This window comes from Magallana gigas, chromosome 1 (assembly GCF_963853765.1).
Source record: "Magallana gigas chromosome 1, xbMagGiga1.1, whole genome shotgun sequence".
In the NCBI taxonomy this organism is placed as follows: domain Eukaryota; kingdom Metazoa; phylum Mollusca; class Bivalvia; order Ostreida; family Ostreidae; genus Magallana; species Magallana gigas.
The window spans coordinates 75,596,517-75,608,390 of record NC_088853.1 but is presented as its reverse complement, the minus strand read 5'-3'; the positions used below and the strand labels follow the sequence as shown (position 1 = coordinate 75,608,390).

The 11,874-nt window shown below is 35.4% G+C and overlaps 1 protein-coding gene and 1 pseudogene across 1 annotated transcript; both read right to left on the bottom strand.

The window, feature by feature from the left end:
• Positions 1–3,645: 3,645 nt before the first annotated feature.
• LOC117680480 (piggyBac transposable element-derived protein 4-like) lies at positions 3,646–6,614 on the bottom strand. The gene is made up of 3 exons (XM_066078602.1): positions 6,168–6,614; positions 5,647–6,037; positions 3,646–4,607 (listed from the first exon to the last, which is right to left on the bottom strand). The coding sequence occupies exons 1-3, from the start codon at positions 6,291–6,293 to the stop codon at positions 4,156–4,158; spliced, it is 969 nt and encodes a 322-aa protein (XP_065934674.1). The 5' UTR covers positions 6,294–6,614; the 3' UTR covers positions 3,646–4,155.
• A 2,302-nt stretch (positions 6,615–8,916) lies between these two features.
• On the bottom strand, positions 8,917–9,847 carry LOC136274144 (uncharacterized; annotated as a pseudogene).
• Between the last annotated feature and the right edge of the window lie 2,027 nt (positions 9,848–11,874).

Sequence of the window (11,874 nt, the reverse complement as noted above, 5' to 3'; positions counted from 1 at the left end):
TTTATTTGAAGGTACAGAAATAAATTATAAATACACAATCCCTTGCTCAAAGCAATACGTTAGTATTGATACAGACACGTTATATTAAGGCCCCTAATATGTATCTGTATTCCATACACAATTGTATGTAGACTATTTTATTATAATAATTATTCATTTGTGATATATTTTCAAGGTAGGACAGTAGGACTATAGACTAAGTACGTTTAAATGAATTCAAAATCAAATAATATATGTATCCACGTATGTGGAGAAACATTTAACAACCCTCAGTTTTAAGTCATGTATAATAATTGAAACATAAGCATATTGTCACTGAGATGGCGGCATTTCTTTGATGCCGGCAAAGCGACCCGGCAAGCTCTAATGCGGTCGTATTACAGGGGTGCTTCGACGGCATGACTTTGATGCCGGCTATGCTACGAGCGCCTGAATTTAGATACCTGCTGATAAAAAAAAGACTGTCACAAAGCAGGAAATTAACGGTATTTCTAACCGGGCTCTATATTTGTAGTGAAAAAAAACCCCCGATATTATTTAAATTTATGATAAAATTTAAACGGAAAACATTTTAAACCATCATTTTCAAGATAAAATCGTAAAACAAACCACAATTAAGAAAGAAAAAACGTACGACACTCGGGAACTGAACCCGGGTCGCCTGGGCACAAGTCCACCACTTAAGCGACTGAGCTACGCGGACTCTCGCTTCAAAACTTTGAAGCCTAAAATCTCGATAATGCGTGAATCGATTTTAAAACGGATTTCATATTCTGAGGTGATTTATGTGCCTCTATCGAATAGTAACAGAAAAAAATTTTCAAAACAAAAAAGTTAAAAAATGACTTTTTTTGTTTCCTTCCGGTGACGACCGGAAGTGACGGCGGACGTTCGGATATGCGTAGTACACTGCGGCTGGACACTTTCTACCATCCCTGAAAATTTGAAAGTTCTATCTTAAATACTTTTGGAGAAAACTCGTGAACAAGCAAAAACATAAAATCTTTAATATCTCGGGACCGGAAGTGACGACCAAAAAAATCCCACGTACTTTTCTTACAAATTTTGTCATAAACAAGATCTGAAAGTTTTATCAAAATCGGCTGAAGCGTTTTTGAGAAAACGTGGGAGAAAAAAAAAAAGAATAATAATAATAGAGGAAAAGAAACAAAGCAATAACAATAAGGTCTTCCGTTGGAAACGGAAGACCTTAATAACTAGACACTTGTTGCAAAAGCAACAAAGAGGTCTTCCGTTTTGATATACATGTATCAATTTAACTGTAAGACATTGCTTCTCTCACATAGAAAAAAAAATGGATATGATAATTATTGTGAATGATATATCCAGACGATACTTACATATAAAACAACGAGAATGAAAAAGAAATCAATTTTTGAAGTACTTTCTGTGACGACCAGAAGCAACGCCGATCTAAACAAAATTGTTAACCATTTGTACATTCATATGTCAATCTTGCCTCAAAGTTTGGTTGTTCACGACTCTGCCAAATCTAAGATCTCTTTGAAACAATATTTTTTGTCTCGGGACCGAAACGGACGAACGAAAGTGATTAGTAAAAACAAAAGCTGGTATTTCTCGTACATTTGCTTAATGTACATCACTGTTTATCAGGCTAGATGAAATTCCAAAAAAGTCAGCTAAACTTGTTAAAAACAGGATTTGTTTGAACCCTTCCGGTAAGAACCGGAAGAGACAGTTGACAAAATTAAACCCGTTAAACACATCCCCAATCAAAATTCTATCAAACAATCTATGAAAGATTCGTGTCTCAATCACTTACAATGACGAAAATATTGCGGACATCAAATTTGTAAAAAGAAAAGCTACATAGAGATATTTGAGATATCTCACCGGAAGTAAAATTTATTTGCCAATTTAAAATTATATAGATGACATATGTAAGATTGTATACTGATATTTTCATTTTATGTAAAATGAATAAAACAAATTTTTGAAGTGCTTCCGGTGACGACCAGAAGCTACGCCGAACAAAACAAAATAGTGTAAACACATGTACATACATAGGTCTATCATCCCACAAAGTTTGATCGTTCAAGTCGTTACCGTTTTTGAGATCTCCAGGAATCAAGGTTTTTGTCTCGGGACAGGAAACGGACAAACGGAAGTGCTCAATGTAAATTGTAATTAATATTTTTTTTGTACTTGCCCTTTCTACTTAATTGTTCATCGACTTCACTACAAATATCAAAGGAAAACAGTTAAACTGATAAACAGCTCGATTTGTTTGAACTCTTCCTGTGTGGACCGGAAGTGACGGAAGACAAAACGAAACCGTTTAAACACATCTTCAATCAAATGTCTATCATCCATGAAAGTTTTGTGCTTTGATCGCTTATAGTTTCTGAGATCTCGTTTGTACAAAATGTGTTTCAAAAAAGCTACATAGATATATTTGAGATATCTCACCGGAAGTCGAATTTTTTTGTTGAGTTAACATCGCATAGACAACCTATGCATAGATTTATACTTATATATTTATTTTATGGAAAAAGAATTTTATGCGAAAAAGTAGTTATTTTTGAAGTGCTTCCGGTGACGACCGGAAGTTACGACGAACAAAACAAAATAGTGTGAACACATCTACAGCTATGGGTCTATCATCCCACAAAGTTTGGATGTTCAAGTCTTTACCGTTTTTGAGATCTCGTTGATACAAGCTTTTCCAACGCGGGACAGGAAACGGACAAACGGAAGTGCTCAATCTAAATTGTATTTAATATATCTTGTAAACTTGCCCTTTGTACTTCATTTCTCATCCAGCACACTACAAATATCAATGGAAATAAGTTAAACTGATAAACAGCTCGATTTGTTTGAACTCTTCCTGTGTGGACCGGAAGTGACGGAAGACAAAACGAAACCGGTTAAACACATCTTCAATCAAATGTCTATAATCCATGAAGGTTTTGTGCTTTGATCACTTATAGTTTCTGAGATCTCGTTTGTACAAAATGTGTTTCAAAAAAGCTACCTGAGATATTTGAGATATCTCACCGGAAGTCGAAATTTTTTGTTGAGTTAACATCGCATAGATAACCTATGCATAGAATTATACTTATATATTTATTTTATCGAAAATGAATTTTATGCGAAAAAATAGTTATTTTTGAAGTGCTTCCGGTGACGACCGGAAGTTACGACGAACAAAACAAAATAGTGTGAACACATTTACAGCTATAGGTCTATAATCCCTCAAAGTTTGGAGGTTCAACTCATTATCGTTTCTGAGATCTCATTGTCCATAGCTTTTTGTCGCGGGACAGGAAACGGACGACAGGAAGTAAAATTTTGAAAAAATGAAAAAAACGCCTAGAGATATTATCGTTTTCTATCAGTCCTGAAAATTTCAAGAAAATCCATCCAGCCATCTCTGAGAAATCTTGTGGACAAAAAAGGGGAAAAAAATAATAATAATAATAATAAAAAACATTACAATCACTATAAGGTCTTCCGTTGTAACGGAAGACCTTAATAAAAAACATTACAATCACTAGAAGGTCTTCCGTTGTAACGGAAGACCTTAATAAAAAGAAACATTACAATCACTATAAGGTCTTCCGTTGGAAACGGAAGACCTTAATTAAACATCTAAGAGTAATACACACATGTAACTAACTAATCTCAATAAAGCATGTCTCAATAATATCTAAACTTATCTATATATTAAACCACCTGCAACAAAGAGTAATGCTATGAAATATTGTTATTTTAAATTTCTCACATAAACAGATAAAAAAAAGTTTTTATCCTAGCTTAAAAAAAATTTCAACTTATTAAAATCGGAAGCGAAAATTTGCAGATACTCGTAGTTTCATTCTGTGTAAAATGTAGAAGTTATTTCAATAAATTAATTGTAAATTACAAAATATTACATCATTATAAAGAATTTGATTGTGAATAATTCCTGGCAGTCCAATTAATTCAATATACACTGCTAACTTCATTGCCATTGAATACACACACGCACTCACTCTTCAGTGTTCAGAAACCCGTGAAATACAGAAAAGCATTGCTTTCCGCAAAGGTGCACATCGCATTAAACACACCCATACGACGTGTCTTTCCTCTTCTTGGGAGTTGATTTAGAACAGTTTTTGCAATATGACCTTTTTACTGATATTTTCGAAAGCTTGTGGAACGTAGGGTTGGATGCACGATTTTCCTCGAGGTTGCCTTAACGGGTGTGCGGAATTTACCAATCAGTTGCTGTGCAAGCGCAATGCGGTAGTCAAGCTGTCGATACTTCTTTTTAGGTAGACTTGGCAGGCTCTTTTTCATGATAATATATGCGTTAATGATAGCAGTGTTGATGAGAAAATGCAAGACGTATTTCCACCATTTTTTACTTGGTCTGCCGACGGGGTACTTTGATCTTAATTGGTCAAATATGTCAACACCTCGGAAATATTGTTGATAGAGGCCAACACTTTCCAGGCGAGAAACAGAAATGACTGTTCCGTCTTTTAATCTCCTGGATGCGTTAGTACTCCTATCCAGGGGTGATGCGGCGATTGAGAGTACAGCAACTAGTTTACTTTCCATCCACAAGGTCGCCGTCAAATTTCAATCTTACCTGTGCACACATTACAAGATATGAGAAGGTGGATAGCGGAATACGAAAAACTAAGAAGGATTATGATATGAATTAATATTTCATCATGAAATATATTTTAAATGCTATGTAATATGTAATGTCATGTAATATTTTAGCATAACTATTTTTAATTTGAGTTAAGCTGGACCCCGTGACATCGAAATCCCCACAATTAAAAATCAAAGTACTGAAGTACTGACGTGAGTTTATTTTATCGATTATTATCTATCTTAAAATCAACGATATGGTATTTTGCTTGGCAAGTAGTTTATAATCTCCATTTGAATAACGCACATTTTTGCAATATGGATTCTCGGACTTTTCCGACAAGAATTTCAAGAAAACCTCTTATGAATCATGTTGTGTTATATTAAAAAATCGAATTGATTTCATCAAACTATGTATTGGTATTCAAAATATTTCAAAAAGTGTATGGATCCAACCATTAATGAACTCTATTCTCGTTCAACCAGATGCTCGGCTGTCTCCGTTAATCTCCTACAAGTAAGAGATACCAGGTCACGTGATAGCTTAATGATGCGACCTCTAAATATAGACTGACTCTCTGCTTGTCGGAGATGTACGGAGACAGCCGATGGTTGAACGAGACTATTGAACTCTGGCGTAGGAATACATACGACTGCAAAAAACTTCTAAATTGTTCGTACTTTTTAAAATCTGACAATTTATAAGGTATTTATAAATAAGTTTCCTTTTAAAAAAATGCTTCAGCAGAATTTATCGATTATTTTCAAGGACTAACTCTGTCAGCGGTGATGATTTGTGCTTAGGTCCAAACACTGTTTCAGTTTCGGTTTGTCAGAGTTATTGCATAGGAGAGTTAATTAAAATCAACTCCCCAAAAATCAATTTCAATCAACTCCCCAAAAATCAATTTCAATCATTCACAACTTATAAAAAACAAGTAATGTAATAATTTATTGTGCACATCATGTTAATTTAAAAAAAAAAAACATACACTGTAAAACATGTATAGACACATTCACTGCACAAAAAGCTCTGATCGTCAAGACATCGCGTAAATGTATAATCATACCTTATCAAAAAATCGCCTTGTATCATGTTTGGAACATTTTTCAAATCTGCAGGAAATCCTTTCCTATTTCGGACGATGGTTCCGCATGTGAATATTTTCTGAGAAAGCAATGATTTAGCAAGTGACACCGAGGTAAAAAAGCTTTCGTAGAAGATGTGGAAGTTTTTGTTTTCCAGGCCAGCGGTTAGCTTTTCTACGACTGCTTGTCCGACTGCTACCCCTCGATACTGCTCTCTGCCCAGGTAAAGATCAAACTGGTGGCAGAATCCAGTCAGACTATCGCATCGCAGCCATACTTTTAAGCCCCATCTGGCTGGTTTCGACGGAATGTACTGCTTTGCCTAGAAAATTTATTAAAGTTATTTATATGTAAAATGTACCAATAGCGTCATGTAAAGTACCACAAATTAATTTAATATCATGAAATTGGTTTTAAAATTTATTTATTTTTTCGATAAAAAAGAAATTTACTCTATAGACCTTATGTCGACCTTTGTAGGCAATCATTCCTTCGTCGATAGTCTGATGTTTGCGAGGTTTGTATAAAATATAAAGGCTGGTGACTGATACTGCAGCATAAAGGGGAGATGTTATCATTATGAATTAATTTTCCTTTCCAAAGATCTTCACAGCAAAATTAATTAAGAAAATATTAGTGAAGACAAATCGGTGTTTTATTCCTAAGACTGTAACATATATTTTAAATGCGGTAAACACAGGTGCGTGTATTAAAATCAGTGTGATTATAATCTCAAACAAAAACAAAACTAAAACAATTTATGTTTATAAACAATAATTAGTGTTTATTTGATTATTTATATATGTGAGAGAGAGAGGATTATTAAATGTGCAAAACCATGTCTTAATTTTATAAAGTCAAAATATGACGGTTTTTTTTTCTACAGAGTTTCTAGTTTTTGTCATTTTTACAAAAGAAAGAAATTGAGATCTGTTTTATGGTAAAATCTTAACGTAAGATAAAACAGTTTTTTAAACAATTAAAAAAAACCTTTTAGGTAAAAATAATTATACCTTTTCTCTGCTGTACTTCAGCTGCATGCTTATTTGTTCCTTCGGTTATTTGATGCAAACAGCTTTCACTGAACAATAACTCAAAGAAATCCTTCTCGTTTGCCGTGGTCGGTAGAGAGTGGAACGGTCCCACATCGCACAAAAAAGGCGGAACATCAACGGCGTCTAACACAGATGACCAATGGGGTGCTAGCGGGTCAAGTACAGGTGATTGAATTTTTTCATCATCGCTGTCATCGTCAGACGAATCTACAGTGAGGCTCTCAGAACTTGACTCGTCGTCAACAAAACTTTCATCCGAAGAAATATCATCGAATTAATCGATAGAACCAGACATAATAGAAGCGATATCCCTAAGTAAAAACTTACGGTCGTAATGACGTAATTTTATTACGTTTAAATTTCATTATGATGTCATCAACGTCTTTGGATAACTGTATAAAAAATTAGCGCGTTTTTAGCTCACCTGAGCCAAAGGCTCAAGTGAGCTTTTCTGATCACAATTTGTCCGTTGTCTGTCGTTGTCGTCGTCGTCGTTGTTAACTTTTCACATTTTCATCTTCTTCTCAAGAACCACTGGACAGATTTCAACCAAATTTGGCACAAAGCGCCACTAGGTGAAGGGGATTCAAGTTTGTTCAAATGAAGTGCCACGCCCTTTTTAAAGGGGAGATAATTGAGAATTATTAAAAATTTGTTAGTATTTTTCAAAAATCTTCTTCTCAATAACAATTCAGCCGGAAAAGCTTAAACTTGTGTGGAGGCATCCTCAGGTAGTGTAGATTCACGTTTGTTCAAATCATGGTCCCCGGGGGTAGGGAGGGGCCACAAGAGGGGGATCAAGTTTAACATAGGAATATATAGAGAAAATCTTTAAAAATCTTCTTCTCAAAAACTATTAGGCCAGAAAAGCTCAAATTTAAATGGAAGCATCCTCAGGAAGTGTAGATTCAAAATTGTTCAAATCATGATCCCCAGGGGTAGGGTGGGGCCACAATTGGGAGATCAAGTTTTACATAGGAATATATAGAGAAAATCTTTAAAAATCTTCTTCTCAAAAACTATTAGGCCAGGAAAGCTCAACTTTGAGTGGAAGCATCCTCAGGTAGTGTAGATTCAAGTTTGTTTAAATTATGGTCCCCGGGGGTAGGGTGGGGCCACAATTGGGGGATCGTGGTTTAAATAGGAATATATAGAGAAATCTTTAAAAATCCCCTTCTCAAAAACTATTTGGCCAGAAAAGCTCAACTTTGAGTGGAAGCATCCTCAGGTAGTGTAGATTCAAGTTTGTTTTAATCATGGTCCCCGGGGGTAGGGTGGGGCCACAATAGGGGGATCGTGTTTTAAATAGGAATATATAGAGAAAATCTTTAAAAATCCTCTTCTCAAAAACTATTTGGCCAGAAAAGCTCAAATTAAAATGGAAGCATCCTCAGGTAGTGTAGATTTAAGTCTGTTCAAATCATGATCCCCGGGGGTAGGGTGGTGCCACAATTGGGGGATCAAGTTTTACTTAGGAATAAAGATAGAGAAAATCTTTAAAAATCTTATTCTCAAAATCTATTAGGCCAGATAAGCTAAAATGGAAGCATCCTCAGGTAGTGTAGATTCACGTTTCTTTAAATCATAGTCCCCGGGGGTAGGGTGGGGCCACAATTGGGGGATCAATTTTTACATAAGAGTATATCGAGAAAATCTTTTAAAAAATTTCTTTTAATAACTATTTGGCCAAGAAATCTCAAATTGGCGTGTAACCATCCTCAGATAATGTAGATTCAAGTTTGTTCAAATCATGGTCCCTGGGGGTAGGGCGGGGCCACAATGGGGGATACATTCTTATATATAGAGAAAATCTTTAAAAGTCTTCTTCTCAAAAGTATTAGGCCAGGAAAGCTCAAATTTGAGTGGAGGCATCCCCAGATCATATAGATTGTTTTATATATAAACTTACCTTATTAGATTGTTTTATATATAAACTTACCTTCAATCAAATAAGTCAAGGCTTCCATTTAACGTTTCTTGAGACAATGAGGTGGGTTGATTAAGTTGTAATTCCGTTAGAGGGGTTCTTTTTTTACAGGGGAAAACGCGTTTAACAAGTTTCAAAAAGGTTGTAAATTTATCGTCGGTATTTTGTAGGTATTTCTTTCTTATACAGTATTCTATGAAGTATGAGTCATATAGAGATTTCACAGTTCCAGTTTAGGGTAGGGATTTCTTGACTGCATTCCAAGTTGATTCTATAGTATTTGTACATGCGCCAGTTTCTTTGTTTTTGAATTCGATGGAATGGTTTACTGTAAGGTGTTGGTATCCCTCACTTTCAATAGACGAAAAGGCCTTCCAACAGTCCGATAGAATGGTTGTACCTGGTAGTATGTATTTCTTTATAATAGGAATTAACGTGTTGGCGCTCCTGTCTTCCACAACTTCAAAGAAACACTTTTTAGTTTCCCTCTCTATTCCTCCAAAATCCCACACAGTGCAACTCTCTTACCTCGGTGGTATTTACGTTTCCCAAATTTACTCTCATCGATCTCAACTGTTCGACCGGGTCCCCCGATTTTTTCGTTATCTAATTTCAAAATTGATAAACACACTTCCCTTGAAAAATTCTTCCAGTCAACAACAGTGTGATCACTTCCTATGCGCAGTTCCCTGGAAATAAAGTCGTTGGGAAGATCGTAGACCCAATAATAAGTGAGTTTTACAATTTGTTTCAAAAGTAGGTGGCTCCCTGAAAACCAGGATCCTTCTCTAACGGACACTTTTTTGTTGCATTTTCTATTCGTGCAACGCCACACTACACCGTCTTTACTGTACGATTTATCTTCTACTAAATGTAGCGATCCCTCCGAACAATGGTCACATAAACCGTTAAAATTCCCCAACATACCTTTTGTTTGTAGCCAATCAATCAGAAATCGCCTATTTTTACAAATTTCATAGATATCGTCGTAAACGAATGGCATGCTTCTGTCAAAATCAGCTATGTTTACAACTTATGCAGACGTCACTTACCTGTTATCCAATCAGATATAAAGACAGTGTCACGTGACTAGCAACGTCATGTCTTTGGAATGCAGTCTAGAAATTGACAGTATCAGTATTTATTTACGTTATCCTGCTAATTCTCGTTAATATACTTCGTTAATAAAACGAAGTTTATTAATTAAAGGGGCATGGTCACGATTTTGGTCAAAAATCATTTTCCAGATTTTAATGTTTGCAATGTTTCATCAAGGCATTTTAAATAGGCAACCAAAATTTGAGTATCATTTGTTGAGTTTTAAGCGATTTACAGAGCTTACAATTCTTTGCTTTGTAAACATTTTGAACGTTAAACTTAAAATTCCAGTTGTAGACCTAAAATGAATGGGTTAAATGTTAGAAACTGTTTATTTATGCTTAAAAGGAATAAGAAGATAGACAAATCTGCTTTAAAAAGAATTTTACTGGTATATTGAACCTATGTAAACAAAAACAGGGCACGAGCCTTGTTTACATGAGAAAGAGTTGTAAGCCTTGTATCTTGCACATAACTCTACAACTGACTCTCAAACCTCACTTGATCAATAGAAATACATTCCTAAAGCATTGTAAATAATTGAAATATTAAAATTAAATTTGACCAAAATCGTGACCATGCCCCTTTAAAAAACCAACGAGGAGTTAAAAAAACAGGTAAGTTTTGCATTTTAAAGCCGTTTTAACGAAATCGTGTCACGCTAACGCGTGACTCTACTATATAGGAAGAGCAAGTGCTATTTCCATATATTTTGTACGTACCGGTAAAGTGCAGTTGTCCCCATAAATTAGTTATCAGTGATTGAGTATATGCCATGAGAATGATTGAGTAATGAGATTGATTGAATATTTGCCATGAGAAAGATTGAGTATATGCCATAAAAATGATTGAGTAATGAGATTGATTAAATATGCTATGAGAATGATTGAATATTTGCCATGAGAATGATTGAGTAATAAGTATATGCTATGAAAATAATTTAGTACATGTCATGACATGATTAAGTATATGCTATGACATTGATTGAGTAATGAGTTTATGCTATGAGAATGATATTGATCATTCTCATGGTAAATACTCAATCGACTTCATGGCCTATATTGCGGATCCAGATGAACCTATGGCCCAAATTATTTGGTAATATTACCTAAGCGATACTGACGAGTTTCGTTATCTGTTCAGTGTATAGAACGTAAAGGGGACGTGTATGAAGTCCAAATCAAATATGGACAGACAATCCAGGAGGTGTCTGTTAAAAACCTCCGAAATCTGAAACCACAGTCATCGGCACCTTCAAACCACAGGGCACTGGACACTGTGGTGCCAGTCCCACAAATGTGCAACATCAACGGAACGCCTGTTCAATGCTAAACCACTATCAGGTGTACACAAAAGGTTGCAAAAAATTGTGGAAATCAAAGTTCCTCTTGGAGCTTTGTGTATTTGATCAGTAAACTATTTTTATGCCCCCCGAGATACCGTAAGATATCGGGGGCATAGTATCTTACCCTGTCTGTCCATCTGTCCGTTTGTCCGTTCACTTTCAAACTAGCCAATCTTGATTTTGAAGGATTACTCGCAGCCTTTTGAAATTTTGCACACGCAATTGCACCATCATCGTCCAGGTTAAGTTCGAATTTCATTTTGAATTTTATTCTCAATTTTCAGTACATTTGACTTAGTCTCTGTAATTGAGTGTAGTGCATTATAAACTAGTCTATCTTTTTCATTGAAGGATTGCTCGCAGCCTTTACAGTAGATGATTCGGTGCATACCTGGCCGTCTATTAAACCTACTTAGATTACAGTAGACTTACTTAATGTTAGACAATCATGACCTGTATGCAAGGCTAATTTGGTCATTTCATTTTCAGAAGGCACAAGAAGATGAGGCAGAGATCTCGGCTGAGAGGAATAGAAAGCAGGAGCACGAATGACAGGAAAACAGCAAAAGAAGGATGAAGTCCCTTCTAAGAAGCGTCACAAGGTATAACTGTAAATTTATTTCTGTGGGCGGGGATTAATGTTCGCGTATTTGTATGTCAGAACGAGTTACTTAGTCATTTTATTTTTAGAAAGCACAAAAAGATGAGACAGAGATATTGAGTGATAGGAATAC

Coding starts and splice junctions, on each gene's coding strand:
- LOC117680480 (XM_066078602.1), bottom strand. CDS start 6,293: ATGATAACATCTCCCCTTTATGCTGCAGTATCAGTCACCAGCCTTTAT. Junction 6,038..6,167: donor GTCGACATAAGGTCTATAGA/GTAAATTTCTTT, acceptor TAAATTTTCTAG/GCAAAGCAGTACATTCCGTC. Junction 4,608..5,646: donor CGATCAGAGCTTTTTGTGCA/GTGAATGTGTCT, acceptor GGTAAGATTGAA/ATTTGACGGCGACCTTGTGG.